The sequence below is a fragment of the Polistes fuscatus genome, unplaced genomic scaffold, assembly GCF_010416935.1.
Source record: "Polistes fuscatus isolate 324 unplaced genomic scaffold, CU_Pfus_HIC Scaffold2, whole genome shotgun sequence".
Classification (NCBI taxonomy): Eukaryota; Metazoa; Arthropoda; class Insecta; order Hymenoptera; family Vespidae; genus Polistes; species Polistes fuscatus.
In genome coordinates, this window is record NW_025113096.1 from 382100 (window position 1) to 398791 (window position 16692).

Here is a 16692-nt window from a genome sequence, read left to right on the forward strand (position 1 = left end):
CATTAACATATAATATCAGCACTGTGCTTACTTAAACTACTTTTTGAAATTTCGGGACGATTCCGATATCTAGTAATGAAATATAAGCTTTATACATATAATTGCAATGATAAGAAGAAGTTGATGAGAGCATGTTAATAGTCTCTCAGCCGCTAGCTTTTTAGCAGACACGGTGCAGTGATCGATTCACGCACGACTTCCGCCCAAGTTTCTAGTCTTGGTGCACAAACAAGCGTGAGATCGTCGAGTCTTCTACGAGCCATTATTACAAATTCTCCCTGGCCATGACGAGCGTCACAAGCAGAAGATACTCTTATACGGATGCTCTTTTCGAGATGAGGATTTGGAAGAATGGAGAATACCTCGTTGGTCTGTTAAGAGACAAACAAAAACAAGAATAAACACATGAGACTGTTAATCCTAATATATAAGGATAATACTTATTTACACTTAGAACGCGTTCTAATTGGCAGAAATCTTTTCTTTAAACATATCTTACAAAGTTGATGACAGACTTGATTTAGGAACAATTTAAATCTACATATGAGCCGTTTATTTTAGGAAAAAAATGAGTTAATGATATTTATGGTTGCAATTCAATATCTGATTTTTATATATATATATATTTACACCACTTTTAAAATAATCGGCTCACATACGTATACTATAATATATTAAAGGACTGTGTCATTTACATATGAATCAGAACTATTCTTCTTATGCTTTAAATGTACACGAGACAAGACTATTCCGAGTGAAAAGACTCTGCTTTGAACAACGAATCGAATTTTTGTTCAGTAGGGTTTCGATTTGAAAAATGTTGACATTCCAAATCTATATAAAGAAACAAATATTTACCTCAGTTTCCTCGACTCTGTGAAGAGTTTTCGTTATCCTAAAAATTAATTCGGCAGCTTCGAGCTCGGGTTTCCTTTGGACAGCAGTGACGGTACCTCTACCAACAAAGTCACTCTGACAATAAGCCTCAGCTAGTTCCTTCATTGAACAAGGTCTACATTCCGCTTCCTCGTCTGACTCGTCCGGCGTGCTATGATTAACAACGAACGGTTCCACGTCGTATTGTAATTTAGCGCGATTATTATTTGCGGTTAATTCGTCTGCCTCGACGTAGAGAGCTGTACGTTGTTTTTTTGTATAAAAACAACGATGAGACGCTTCGTTTTTTCCATCTCGCGGCGAGTAAACTGGCCTCAGCGTACCGTTGCTTTCCAAATATATCCTTGTTGGGCCTGATGCCTTAACGCAAACGCGAAAACCGCTTGATCCGGAATTCGATTTGGTCCCAATTTCATTACCTCTCTTCCCATTTGCCAATGGAACACTTTTAATACCAGATCGAGATCCAATCGCTGAACTGCTTATTGCCGCACCCACTGATAAAACTATTCTCAAGGCTCCTCGAGGATAACGCCATAAAACGGTCCCTCTTGAACATCGAAGATAAACGGGTCGTACTCCCCGGCCACCTCCACCACTAAAATAAAGACAAACGTTTTCCCTTTTTATCTTACATATCTGGTCGACACATTTTTTTTCATCTTTTTGGCTCAAGTATGTTTGATAAAAGATGAAATCATTAAATGCTATGTAATGTAATGTAAGATGAACGAATATGTTTCTTATCCTTATATTTTAATATTATCTTTTAATTTTAAGACATTTTATAATAATAATAAGTTAAACCTATATTGGTAAAATCATTATATTTAAGTAAAACATAGTCGCATCGATCGCAAATTCATCAAAAAAAAAAAAAATTCATCGTACGTTCTTTGTTATATAGCATATAACTCAACCGATGATAAAAAAATCGCCTTTTATATTCAATCAAAAATGGTATACGTTACATCCAGAAGATAAGATAACCCGAATATGTCTGTTCAAGTTACAATGGGCGTATGCATTTACCTATAGTTACTGCAACTCGCAAACTACATATCACAATTAATAAGCTCACTCATCGTTGTTGATATATTCTATCCCTGACAATAAATTATTTGATCTGTGTTTAATAATTAAAATTGTTCAATGTACAACCTATATTTATACTATTAAAACAAAAATAAGTTTTATCGAGAGTCTTTCTGAATTCATTTGATTTACAACGGCTGGCCATTCGTTTTTATTTAAAAATTTGTATCAAAACAAATAGAATGTCTGATACGAAAAATGAAATAGACAAATAAAAAAGAACAACAAAAAATCATCTCTCTTTTGAGGAGACACTGCATGTACCCCAAACTCTTTGATTCTTACCTTCTTCTTAATATCAATACTTTATTTCTTATCGGTAACCCAAAACTATTGCTTGTTTAAACTGGGTATATCTCTTATGCTTAAATTTAAAAGTTTATCTTTATCTTATCGTATGTAAAATATTATACACATTTAGAAAGATAGAAAGAGAGAGAGGCATTCCCGGATAAACCGGAATAAGCATAAAAATTGAGAATGTCCAAGGACGGTCCTACAAACGAAAGCAACCTAGCTAGCTAGCTAGCCAGCTAGCTATCTGGAGACTCCAGTTCAGCTGAAAAGTGTGTTCTAAATACGGAACGTATATATACCTATATATATATACATAGTAGAAAGAGAGATAATAAAGCAGACTGGTCTCTGTATAAAAAGAGAAAAAGAGAATAAGGCAGAATATAACATAAGAAACTAACATAACAGAGAGAAAGAGAGAAAGAGAAGAAGAAGAAGAAGGCGTGGAATGGGCCACGCGCCTCTCTTGTAGCCATAGTCAGCGCTGTTTTCTCGTGCGGCTACCATGCTCACTTACCCTCTTTTAGAGACAGGACTGACACGTACGGTAAAGCAGAACGGTATGTATAGACACCACACAACCGGGCAAAGGGTTTCCCCCCTTTCCTCGCCTCTTTGTCGCAGAAGCGGAAACAGGTTTCCGTAAGGCATACACGACGGGTCTTAGCATTCTGTTAAGACCAACGACTTTTCTTTCCTCTCTACCTCCCAACCCCAATCCCCACCTCACCCCATCTCCCATTCCTTTTATATTCCACTAGACAAGGTAACATGGACCGATAATTCTCTATTTCTCTTTTTAAACTCGATGGTAAGCGGTATAGGTGAAAAAGTTATTACCATTACCACCACCACCATCATCGCTTACTTCTAATCGCAGTTTCTATTTGCCAGTTTTATGAACCGAAACGGTATTCGAGAGTTGTATACGAAAAGAGATCGACATTTTTCCCCAACCCTTTCCTCTCCCATTCAAAACCGGATAAGAATTTCTGCTTCTACTATAGCTACGGATACAATTCTTGAATCCGTTATATTAAATGTCCGTGTGTACGATATAACGTATTAAATATGTTGATGTGTTATTTTGTCAAATCCGTTAAACTCGCAAATAATTATATTGATCTGTGTTTAAATATGAAAAAATGTAGAATTACGTATTTCTATTAATTGTAAGTTATATATTGTATAGTTGTAAAAGTAATAATTAAAGTATGAGATTTGGTACCAAGTATAAGTTGTAAAAATCCAGAGACAGAAATTATGTGTTTATTCGTTTTATGGCCTTCCAAGAGAAAGTTATCTACTCTCGAGATAGGGAGAGTTTCTTCTATTGATTTAAGAGATTAAATAAGAAATCCTTCGAAAACTATGAAAAAGAAAATAACGAAAATAAATGCAAACAACGATAGTTCGTAGATACGTTCTTATCTATTTCCGTTTTTTGATAACAGATTTTCTGCTATCAAATTCGTGCTGTCCCATCCAATTTTAAATCTACCCAGCTAGGTTGAAACGAAAGTGAAGAATATTTTTTCATCTCATACTTTAAACTACTCGTCTCTTATAAATTCATATATATGATAACTTGATTATTTCCTGAAAACATCTAGTTTTTGTGTATAATAAATCTAACAATTGATTATATCGGAATGCCGACATTTATATATTTTTGCATAACGCAATGAACAATACAGATATAATTCTATAAGAAAAGAAACGTTAGCTAGCTAGGTTGTTTCATCTACACGTAAATATATCCTAAGTAATGTACGCGTTCATTCTGACGTAAAAAGCACGTGGGCGCGTGGATAACGATCTCGAGGAACGATCAAATAAATCTCATTCTCCTTCTTCCTCTTTCTCTCTTCTTCTTGGAAAGCTTCTTTTCAGCAAGCTACTAGCAAGCAACGTGTCTGAACCACTTCTTCTCATTTTTTTATTCATCTTTCTTTCTTTCTTTCTTTCTTTCTTTCTGTACGAAGCAATCACGACGAGTTTTAGAAAAGAGACTGTCCTGACAAAGTGTCTTGAATTACCGTAAACCCTTTCGAGCGTGAATTCGGCGGCATCTCGAGTTTCAGTCTTACAGTGTTTCATGTAAACGCCATGGTTGTTAGCATCAAATACTACCCGTATGAATAGAATGTCGCATAATCTGCTTAAAAATATTCTAAATATATAAAGCGCTATCTGGTCAATAATGTGTAAATATATATATATATACATATATATACATATGTGAGTCGTTCACGGGTCAAAATAATTAACTCCACTTTTAGAATTTTTATTCATTTTAGTGGCAAAGTACTTGATGGATAGTTAACTTTTGATATTTAAAAATACATTTCTTTCAAAATAAGACTTAATATCATTGAATGACAAACATTTTTATAACCATTGAATAATAAATAATATGACAATATATATATTTAATTTTATCCATTTTCTCTAATTTTTCTTTTGTGGAATTAATCGATTTGGTAAATGAATATCTCATATAAAATATTTTACATATATATTTATACATATATATATAAGAACGCGGATATTCAGTGACGTCACTCAACGTTATAAGACTTGAAGTCATGGGCGGGTTTATGGAGAAATGGCAACAACCGGATTTTTAAACCGTTCTCGAAAAAACGTACCAATATATAAATATATTAATAATATATATGCAGCAAAACACAGTGATCCTTTATGAAACATTTCCAATAAAAATGGCATTGAATTCAAATTCGATTATTGAAAGAAATAATTTATTTAAATTTTAACTGTAACAAACAAAATTTCAATATTATTATTATCAGGCCAATTTATGTATAATGATGTATATACGAGTAAGTCTGATGTACAAAGAGTAAGAAATGAATATAAAAGCATGTATATATATGTATACGTTCACGTGTATATGTATGTGTAAATACAGAAGTTGGTAGAGTCCTTCGCACTCCCGCTTGTCTGGTTTAGCCTTCCTCATGAATTTCATTCGATTCGATGCATACTTTCGCGCTTAGCCACGCCACCGACAACACGACGACGACAACGACGACAAAGTTGCAGACGGCTTTTATACTAGTTTTCTCGTCATAGCAACCTTTGATATTACGACCTCGTTCATAATCTTTCTAGACTGATCGAACGGTTTAACGTAGCAATAATAAGTATCTTATTCGCAATTCTGGTTTTACGATAATGTTTTGCAACGATCATATTGTTTCTTCAATCGTATTAACCAACCGTTTGAAATAAATTATTATCTATTTATATAGGAAAAAAAATATAATAACGTAATTAAAATAATACGAATAAATCTGATTTGGATATAAAAAGAAAATAAATGTAATTTGGAACAATGGTGTTTCATTAGGTAGATGTTACTATTTCAAATTTTTTATCTAAAATGTAATAAAAAATATATATAATTAATAAACAATTAATTTAAATGTTAAATAAAATATAGAAAATAAATCGGTTGTTTATGAAAAATCCACTTTTCATTTCGATAACAAAATTGATAGAAAACTGTGAGAGAAAGAGAATTCAATTTATTGTTGAACGAACGATAATAATTAATAATGAATAATTATAAATAATTAATCGAAATATTAAAAGAGGAATAATATCGTTTGGGAGGCACGCGCAGAATCCGTTAACGTGTTTACGATATGACGTCCTACCTGCAACTGTCTCGAATAGTTTACATCTTGGAGAAAAAAGTAAACATAATACGAAAGAATGGAAAGGGATAAAACTAGAAATAAACATAGTTCGATCTTGAAAAAAAGTCGGTAACGACTGTTTACCAAATTTCTTTTCGTTCGCAATCTTGTAAAAAGGAGACTAACGGTAAAACGGATATTTAACAGAACGATCCTCGACTCGATAATCGAATTGAAGCAAGAACGAATCACTATAATCCAGATCAGAGAAGGAGGAACTAGAGCAAACTCATAACGGTTATAAACGGCAGTATTTCTTTTTTATCGTACTTTTTTCTCTCAATTATAATTCTTACCGTCCAACTGTTTGTTATTAATGATAAATGATTCTACCCAAAACGTGACAAATTTCGATCAGATAGTATATTGAATCGTTGGTTAAATCTTATACAATTTATTTTTCCCTTTAATCTACAGTAATTCGTGTAATCGAATAATTATAACATAATTAATATTTAAATAATTCATATGTGTATATATATGGTAAAATGATTATTTTTTTCAATCCATTTTATAAAGAAACCAGAATCCCTTTGGAAAAAATAAATTGGATACATTGACAAGAATTTGATACAAAAAGAAAGATGAATTGAGAATTGTGAAATAAAACGCAAAGATACATATCCAAAAGCCATCACCAAATAAGGTGGTTTACGATGCCAAGGAGAACAACATGCTAGGCAACGGAATCGCAGGAGGATAGAAAGAGATGAAGAAAAGGTAAAAAAGAATAAGCTCGAGTGAAACCGAGCGAATATACGCGAAAGGAGATCGCGAAAATCGGTAGCGCGGGAAGAAGACGAAGGACGAAAAAAAGGGCGAAGGGAGTCGAAATGAAAAACAGTACTAACCTTCCAATCCAATCGCATTCGTCAGCAGGTAGAAGAGCGGCATGCTCTTGCGACGATACCATAGGTATACCACCTAGGATGACGACAAGGGACAGTATAATAGCCGCAAAACCAAAAGGTCCGATTAGTTTCATTTTTCTTTTCCCTTCGAATATTCTCCTTTTTAGGTTTTCTCTTTTTACTTTATACCTGTGTCCCCCTTGTTAGGAATTTTTACCTTCCTTTCTATTTATAGATCTATCTATATATTCTTATAACTGTTGACCCTCGTTACGGCTGTTCATTCAAATCCCTCAACAACATTTGTATTTTTTTTGTACTAAAAGTTGTCCGGTAAAATGTCTTTCTTTGAAAACTTGTCCCTTAAAAGTTGGCCTTCCTTTTTCTAAAGATCCCCTTAGATATGCAAAGTTCGTGAGTGAAGTGGGTGGTCCATTACTATGTTGATTTTAAAAGTCGAGTCTAGAAACGACTAACAGGTTGTACCGTTGGATTAGGTGCTCTCTTTCTCTCTCTCTCTCTCAAGAGTCGTTGCCTTCTTTTCGAATGCTCGTTCAGTGTTCGCTGACGCGCGAAAGAATTTCTTTATGATTTCGTTGCGTATCATCGGCGATCACATCGCATTGTGTATATGTATAGCATAACTATCGAGCTCGAGGCAAACACACGTGTGTATTGAGTACAACACAATCGAGAAAGATGTGTTTCTTGTCTTTATAAGTACTCTTGGTTATTATGAAATTATCGAAACTGCGCCTGCGATAAAACTTGTCTTCTTTCTCCATACGTTATTCGTTGTCTCTTCTCAAATATAAATATCCTTCGTTACTTTGTATATAATAATTGTCTTACGTGCAAATAAAGACGCAAGTTCACTCGACAGAGCTACTTGCAACAATGGCATCCAATACTATTACATGCTCGCTCCACACGACTAATCTAACTGACGTGCAAGATGGGTATGGAGGGGGAAGAAGTTTATATTCCACGAAGTGCGCCACCAAGCAGAGAAATTTGGAAATAACTTCGATTGATTTAAATACGTTTCAATTGGCGGGTTTCAATCGAACTTTTTGAATTACAATTTTTTATGTTGTTATGCAAATAATACGAATAGTATGATCATTTTGTTTTCTACGATATGTCATTTCTTTCTTTGCCAATCATATCGTCAAGAGCTTTGTCCAAACATCGCCTCCTAAACATATACGATAATAGTTGATTAATTAAATCAATTAACATTATCTTCGAAAAAGTTTTCAATTGGTATTACGTATCAGATATGCGATCATCAATATAATGTTTTATAGTATGTAAAAAACAAATTCATCGTTATACTAACGCTTCTTTTCTAAACGTATGCCAGTCGACATGTCCAGGCATACACTCGAAAGGATTTTGTTCGTAATCACAGATTCCTAATATGGTCATACCTGTTGTATATTTATTTAAAGAAATAGTATTGCAATCGTCTGGGCCAAGCGATCGAAATATACTTCGAATATGCCTACGTCGTTTAAAAATATAAAATAATTCTAGTATAAAGTAGAATACGAATATAAATACATACGTCTAGATACCTTGTTTTAAATAATAATGGTGGCTTTTTCACGCCTGATCTGTACAATATACATTCCTTAAGAATTTTTTCGAGATATTGAATTGGATCAGGTGATTCCTCTACGAGAAGATGACCAATTAGAAAATTGAAGAGCTTTGAAATTTGTTTCTCCTCGAGATACGCCTGCGCGCGTGCGCGCGCTCGTGTATCCTGCACACAAGATACAAAATTAATTCAAATTAATGAATTTATCATATAAATAATAGAAAAAATATACAAATTATTATATATCCATTTTGAAATTTATTTATATTGAATTGATTTTCTAGACTTGTATCATACTTGTTCTTCCAACATATTTTTATCGGTCGAGTATCGTTGATAATTTTTATATAAGATTGACGATGCTGTTAATGTTTCAACGATATTAGAAGATTTATCAATATCTTTATAACTAATCATTTTTTCGTTATTCATTATATTCCTACAAACGTAAAATTGTAATATATTTCAAACTTCTAGATATTTAATACAAAATAAATAATCAACTTTATCTTTTGGAGTATTTTTTAAAATATATTTGTATATATATATATATATATATTTACCTTAAAATTTTGAAAATATTTGACTTTTATATATACACTGGTAGCTTCGTATTTTTATAGTATATTATCGTTAAAATTATCTGAACAAATTACAATAATGTGATAAATAATGCTGTCTGAATGATGCTGTCTGAATGATGCTGCAACCGTTTTGAAGTTGGTTCCAGTAATGACGTCATTCAAAATTACAGTAGTTCTCAGACCCACAGGGCTGCCGAGAATCGAAAAAGTTTGAAAACCACTGCATTAATATATTTGATAACCTAAGTTCTTATTGGTTCTTATGGATACTTGTAAATACTTGTTTGTAAAGTTGAATCTGATATGCTAGCTTTCAGTGATTGATAGAATTTTTCAAATTCTAATAATTATTTAAAGATTTATGAATACACAACAATTATTTTGTTATAACATGCGTAAAATAAATGTACCCATGTTATTACGATCGCATTGTACAAAATCTATGTACAAAAGTTCTAATATAATTCGTAAAGAATTTTTAGATTATTATACCAAAGAATTACAACACGAGATTATTCATTCGAGTCCTGTTTCTTTACTAAATGATCATTCAACAGCTTTTGTTAATGCTGGCATGAATCAAGTATGTCTATTTCTATATATATATAAATATATATATTTTGAAATCATATGTATTAATCTGTTAATTATTATTTAATATTAAATCTCTATAGTTTAAAGGAATTTTCTTAGGACATTATGATCCACCTTCAACAAGAGTTGTTAATTCACAAAAATGTATTAGAGTTGGTGGAAAACATAGCGATTTGGATATTGTTGGTAATGATACGTACCATCACACATTCTTTGAAATGTTAGGAAATTGGTCTTTTGGAGATTACTTTAAGGTAGATTTAATTATTTTAAATTACTTAATGTAACCAACTTAAAGCCGTATAAATGTGTATGTACATAATTTTTCTAACTTTTTACAGGAAGAAAGTTGTCGTTACGCATTAGATTTATTGACAGGTCCATATAATATTAAAAAAGAATTTCTATATATTACCTACTTCGGTGGTTGTAAAGAATTAGGATTACAACCTGATACACAATGTAAAGATATCTGGTTGAGTCTTGGTATTCCAGAAAACAGAATATTACCATTTGGAATGAAAGACAATTTTTGGGAGATGGGACTCTCGGGCCCCTGTGGGCCTTGCACAGAAATACATGTAGATATCACAAAGCAATTGGAAAATCAAAGTTTTAAAGTGAATACAGGTCATCCAGATATTATCGAACTATGGAATATAGTGTTTATTCAATTTAACAGGTACATATATTATGTATAGTTCTATAAACTAATTTTTATTTGTGTCTTTACTTTTTATATAATTTACTATAGACTTACAGATAATCGTGTTATTCAACCATTATCGAAACATCATATCGACACAGGAATGGGATTTGAAAGATTAGTTACTTTACTGCAAGGAAAAAGATCAAGTTATGATACAGATCTTTTTCAACCATTATTTGAGACAATACGACGCAACACGAATGCTCCTGAATATAAAGGCACTTTTGGAGCTTATGATACTAATGGTATAGATTATGCATACAGAATATTAGCTGATCATGCACGAATGATCACAGTTGCATTATGCGATGGTGTAATACCAGAAAAAAAGTAGGAAATATTTATTATAATATAAATTCAATGTAATTTTATTTATTTTATCTTGTAAATTTATATGTTTAGTCAAAAATTAAGAAGAATATTAAGGAAGAGTATCGATATAAGTGAAAATGTATTTAAAAAAAAGGGTTTACTTTTTGAACTTACATACACTGTTGTTGATATCCTTGGAGATGCCTACCCAGAACTACAAAACAATCTTAAACAGATCCATAAGATAATAGAATTTGAAGAAAATTTGTATGAAAGATTATGTAAAACAAGTGGTGAAGAATGGAAAAAAATGATTGCAACTAGACCAGAGTTAGCTTCTATTACTAATTGGATGGCATCAGGACTTGTAAATGGATACAAAGATCTACAATCTATTTTAAAAAAGGATAAGTAAGTGTTATTCATAAATATCAAACAATATAACAATGTATTACATTTTTTATTTGTAGTGATTTTTTATTTTAGAACCATATACGCATCTGGTATCTTACCAGGTCATGTCTTATTTAAATTATTCGACACTCATGGATTAAGTATAGAAACAATAAGTGAATTGGCTGCAGTGGAATCTCTCCAAATTGATAAAAAAGGTTTTGAAAAAGAAATGGATAAAGCGAGGCTTAAATCTAAAATTGGAATAATTAAAAATTATCATAATATTGAAAAATATTTACAGTTACTTACTGAAAATAATATACCAGAAACGGACGATTCATTTAAATATGTTTATGAATATAAAAATGACAATTATGAATTTCCAAAACTCAGAAGTGAAGTTATAGGATTGTTCGTCAATGGTATTAACATATATATATATATATATATATAATATACATAATTTAAATTAATTAGAAATACATCATTAATTATAAATATAACATATAGACATTACATGTTTCAGGTAACATTATATTAGGGGAAGAATTAAAAACAATTTTGATGAATATCGATAGTAAGAAGAATACAAATATACTATTAAATGACAAAAATGAAATTGACATCATATTAAACAAAACAATGTTTTACTCATTTGAGGGAGGCCAACAGTCAGACATAGGTTCCATTTATTTAAAAGATATGGTATTTCAAATAAGTAAAGTCGAGAAAATAAATGGCTACGTTATTCACTCTGGCAAGTTTGTGAAAAATAATCTAGTGTATGTATTTATACTTTTTTTTAAATCTCTTTTATACGAGAATAATCTATTAATTATGAAATATATATTTTTTTCAATAGAAATACTTATTCAGAATTAGAAAATTGGAACGATTGTGTAATTTGTATAGATACAAATGTTCGAACAAGTCATATGAGGAATCATACAGCAACACATTTATTAAATGCTGCTTTAAGGTTTATATTCCCAGTTGTTTATCAACGAAGTTCTTTAATTTCTAAAGACAAATTAAAATTCCAGTTTTCTTCGTTTGGAGATAAAATTACATTAACACATTTAGCAAAAATAGAAGAACTTGTTAACAATGTTATAAAAATCAATGCATTAGTAGAAAGTAGGATTATTAATTTGTCGCAATTATTATCAGAAAATAATGTTACAATGATACCAGGCGAAATATACCCACAAACAGGTATTAGGTTAATCGATATCAATACAAATGAATTAAAATCAAAGTAAGTTATGATTGGATTATAATTTCTGATCATTTTCATTGCCATTAATTCACTCGTTAACACAGAATATTAATCTTTTTAGAGAACTATGTTGTGGAACACACGTGAAAAGCACAGGATCTCTGGAACACTTTTGTATTTTAAATTATAGTTCTAAAGGTGTATTGAACTGCACTATTCATGCCATTACTGGGCCATTAGCTAAAGCAGCTGAATTAGCTGGTAAAAATTTATTGGAACAAATTGTAAAACTAGAAAATTTAGTTAATACAGAAAATATTAAAAACGATGAGTTAAACTTACAAATTAAAAAGATACAAAAGCAATTACAAAAAAATACTGATACTGCAGACCTACCATTATCTTATCTTATAAAAGAAGAATGTAATGCTAAGTTACAAAATTTGGTTGAAATAGCTATGAAACAGAATATAGCAAAAGAAAGGTAGATATCAAAGTTATAGATATGTATACTATTTTTCATTTCATTAAATCTTTTTATTTCTTTTTTAAGGTCTTCTATAGTAACAGAAGTGAAAAATTCTATGAAACCAAGAAATTCTTTCATTGTTCATCATTTACAATGTACACCAAAACATCTTTCCTTACAGGATATAGTATCATTTTTTCCTAATATACCAATACTTGTGATATCATATGATAAGAATGTCATTAAAGCTAGTTGTAGTGTACCACAGGTAAAAATATCAATTTTATATTCAATTATATATAAAGTACCTTGGTATTTTATGATAATAAATAATTATTTAGAATTACTTTCATTTATAATTATATACATTCGATTAATTTATTCTAGGAGTTTCTATCCGATACATTCAATGCTCAAACATGGATGAAAGTTATTTTTCAAGTTCTTAATCAAAAATATAATGAAAACAAAGGTAAAAATTCTTTGAAAACAACTCACGCAAAATTTAAAAATATATCTGAGCAACGTGCAAAGAAGTTGATAGAAACTGCAATTATAGCAGCTACGGAAAATGTATCTATTTTGATAGATGAGAAAAAAGTAATTACAGAAAAAAATTAATAAAAAACGAAATAGACTTTATGTAAGATAAATTTAAATATCAAATGATTTAAAAATTGAACTATAAAATATTATACTTTTATAAGTTATATAAATATTATTTAAATATATAAATAAATTATTAAAATATTAATATTTCTGTATTTATATTTTGAGATTATGCTTTATTAAATTATCTCTTCCCATATTATTTGTAATTTACTTTTTACCTTTGTTGTTGATTTTTTACATGTGTTTCATAAAAAAGTCTTAATGAATGCCATTGGGCTCTGTGAAGTAATACATGTCGCCTTTTACTTTTCATATAATCCACTGCTTCTTCAGGAATCCAACCATTTTTCTAAATATGAATATTTTATGTTAAAATACAATTTACATTTGGATAAATTTATAATTTTTATATAATATTGATTAATCGCATATCATCTAACCATCATTAAGTAACATCCAACGAGTGTTGCACTACGTGTTCTGCCTGCTTTGCAATGGACATAAACTGTTCCTGACTCTTTGAGATTATTATGATTATCATTACTCAATTTTCTATTCGTGCTTCGAAATTTATTTATAAAGTCTACACCCGTTTTTAACTTTGTCTGACAAGGTGCCTCAAAAATATCTGTTGTTGATAGTTGTAGAAATTCGACATTATATTTCTTCCATTCCTAATAACAATGTCAAGAATAAAAATCAATATTAAACAAAAAAAATATATATGTTAAATACAAAAATGATATAATTTAATATAAATATGTATTAACCAGTTAACTGGAATTGATAGTTTGTACCTTTTCTGAATTAGATAGTAAGAATAGTTCATAATCCTCGTTCATAGAAACTACCGCTTTCAAGTTTTCTTTTTCAACTAACTGTAACATTGTGAACCGAATAAATAATGAATAAAAACAAACAAAAATATCTGTTTAAGTAAAAGGTAAAAAATAAGTATAAAATAATAAAAATAGGTATACCTGTTTTGACATAGTTCGAAAAGGTAATGCACCCAAAATTACAGTCTCGTCGATTCTATCATACCAATTTCTTGACGTTATTTTCTCCATAAATATATTGTATAATAACGTCGGGTAAAATGTGATTCTCGCGAACATTTTAACTACAAGCAAATTAAAATTTTTTTAAGAATTTAAAAGTAGCACATGTACTTTATTTAAAGTCTTTAAGTTGATAAAAATAAATTGCAAAATTGTTATGCTTATATGTTATGCTTACATGCTTATATGCTTAAGCATTAAAAATGAATCTTTAAGATAAAAATAAAAAGTAATATTATATATATAACTGATAAAAGTAACGACTCTTTCTTATCACATTTGACAAGATAGTAACTCGTAATCATACAAGAATATTTATAAGTGGGCTTTGCCCCACTACAAGAAGAGAAAGTAACAGTACTTTAAAACATATAACGTAGAAGAGGACGTCTGTTATTTATAATCTACTTTGACATTTATTTGTGATAAAGTATATACAAAAATTAATATATACTCTATTAAAAATTGTTAATTTTTGTAAAAAGAAATATACATCAGAAGGAAATAAATATTGTTACTTTTCTATTACTGTTTTATATTACGTTGGTTTTGTCTTTCTGTCAATTATATATTCTATGATAAAAGAAGTAGTAAGTAATGTAATATCATTCTCATTAAAACTGGTTATATTATATATTCTAAATTATATTATTTTTTTGTAGTATAAAATAAAAATTATCATCAGCACGCACATACAGTACTGCTATATATAACCACTATTACATGTATAATAATACGTAGTAATGCAAATATAAAGTATTTAATAAACAGATATGTTTATTAATACCATAATTACTTATATTGAAAAATACGATCCAATTTTTGTTGAAAAAATTTGCTTAATTTTAGATTTAAGTATTTACATTTATAACACTTTCTATTTAATTACAATTAATTATGTAACTTGTCATTTTTTCATTTTAAATATGAGATTTATTTATAAAATTAATTTTCACTAGATAAATTTATCCTCATCTAAACAAATAGGACCAAATTCTCCCTTTCTAAACATAGCAATAAAATGTTTAGCAGCAATTTCCAAATCAGGTTTAACAATGTATTCATTATTACAACGTAGTTTTAACGTTTTTCCTAGTTTAGCAGCTATAAAAGTAAGAATGTAAACGATATCATCATTTGGCTCAGGCAAACCTAATTTTTCAACATACTCATATTTTTGATATTTATTTAAAGAGAAAAGAAGAAAATCTGCAACTGTCGTATATCCTACCAAATGATCTTGTAAGCAACCAATCAAAGCTAATTTGAGACCACAATTTATATTATTTACGTGAGGTGCTAAAATACCTGGAGTGTCCAATAAAAAGAAATTTGGATTTTCAGATATTTTTATACGAGTTAGTACGGAACGTGTTACTCCTGCTATAGGTCCTTCTTGTGTAGCTTTTGCTTTTTTTAAATGAGTATTTCTTAAACGATTGATTAAAGAAGATTTTCCTACATTAGGTATACCGATGATCATCATCGCAAAAGATTCTTCGTTACTTCTATTATATCGTTCAGAATTTGATATTAATTTTTTTGCCAAAGGTAATATTTTTTTCATTCCCTTACAAGTAGAATCTTTGAAATTAGTAAAAAGTATATTAGACAATCCTTCATTCTGTAAATGAGATACTATTTGCTTCTTAAATTTTAAGTCGGCCAAATCAATCTTATTTAATACAAAAATATGTGGTTTTAAACCGGTTAAAGTATGACGAAAATCTGCTTGACGTCCTGAAATTGGTACTCTAGCATCATGTACTTCTATTATACAATCAACATTCTTCAAACGTTGTCCCATTTGCTTTAAACCTTTATCCATATGTCCAGGAAACCATCGTAAAGTTTCTTTGTTAACTAATTTAAATGTTTCTCGAAAAGTTGTTGCTACTGTACCTCCTATATCCTTCATTTTTGCTTCTTAATAATCTTCGAACAGTATTATGAAAAATATCCTGTAATGTAAAATTTGTAAAAAATATTATTCAAGGCATGCTTATTTTTCTAATTTAAGTGTTGAATTTTTATATAAAAATTTATATATATATATATTTTAAATATAAAAATTATATTAATTTATAAAATATAAATGAAAACATAAATATTTATTATCTATTACATGTAACCTGGGATAATATTAATATAATATCAATCATAGATTAATAAGCATTTTAAATATCCTATAATATAAACCATGCAAACATTTACATACGTTTTTAGGTTAAACATAATACGTAGCTAACAAGTCCCCTTTTTTAT

General features: G+C 29.8%; 5 protein-coding genes across 6 annotated transcripts; 1 reads left to right on the plus strand and 4 right to left on the minus strand.

Moving 5' to 3' along the window:
* Window positions 1-94: 94 nt before the first annotated feature.
* Window positions 95-7010, minus strand: LOC122516957 (meteorin-like protein). Its single transcript, XM_043635204.1, has 3 exons — window positions 6866-7010; window positions 859-1495; window positions 95-371 (listed from the first exon to the last, which is right to left on the minus strand). Exons 1-3 carry the CDS (start codon window positions 6997-6999, stop codon window positions 153-155), a joined length of 990 nt encoding a protein of 329 aa, XP_043491139.1. The 5' UTR covers window positions 7000-7010; the 3' UTR covers window positions 95-152.
* Window positions 7005-8788, minus strand: LOC122516960. The gene is made up of 4 exons (XM_043635207.1): window positions 8769-8788; window positions 8446-8636; window positions 8208-8372; window positions 7005-8063 (listed from the first exon to the last, which is right to left on the minus strand). The coding sequence occupies exons 1-4, from the start codon at window positions 8781-8783 to the stop codon at window positions 8000-8002; spliced, it is 435 nt and encodes a 144-aa protein (XP_043491142.1). The 5' UTR covers window positions 8784-8788; the 3' UTR covers window positions 7005-7999.
* Window positions 8789-9207: 419 nt separating this feature from the next.
* Window positions 9208-13415, plus strand: LOC122516952 (alanine--tRNA ligase, mitochondrial). Of its 2 annotated transcripts, none has more exons than XM_043635196.1 (11): window positions 9208-9638; window positions 9730-9903; window positions 9991-10331; window positions 10404-10688; window positions 10761-11081; window positions 11157-11488; window positions 11593-11848; window positions 11929-12324; window positions 12407-12769; window positions 12839-13022; window positions 13142-13415. In XM_043635196.1, exons 1-11 carry the CDS (start codon window positions 9417-9419, stop codon window positions 13373-13375), a joined length of 3108 nt encoding a protein of 1035 aa, XP_043491131.1. In that variant the 5' UTR covers window positions 9208-9416; the 3' UTR covers window positions 13376-13415. The 2 variants fall into 2 exon arrangements, with proteins under 2 accessions (XP_043491131.1, XP_043491132.1); XM_043635197.1 differs by having other exon boundaries at window positions 9547-9638; window positions 9749-9903.
* A 162-nt stretch (window positions 13416-13577) lies between these two features.
* On the minus strand, window positions 13578-16672 carry LOC122516959 (phosphatidylglycerophosphatase and protein-tyrosine phosphatase 1). The gene is made up of 6 exons (XM_043635206.1): window positions 16646-16672; window positions 16330-16388; window positions 14347-14489; window positions 14164-14244; window positions 13807-14040; window positions 13578-13715 (listed from the first exon to the last, which is right to left on the minus strand). The coding sequence occupies exons 2-6, from the start codon at window positions 16343-16345 to the stop codon at window positions 13581-13583; spliced, it is 609 nt and encodes a 202-aa protein (XP_043491141.1). The 5' UTR covers window positions 16346-16388; window positions 16646-16672; the 3' UTR covers window positions 13578-13580.
* On the minus strand, window positions 15338-16345 carry LOC122516958 (mitochondrial GTPase 1). Its single transcript, XM_043635205.1, has one exon. The coding sequence runs from the start codon at window positions 16343-16345 to the stop codon at window positions 15383-15385; it is 963 nt and encodes a 320-aa protein (XP_043491140.1). The 3' UTR covers window positions 15338-15382.
* Window positions 16673-16692: the final 20 nt, after the last annotated feature.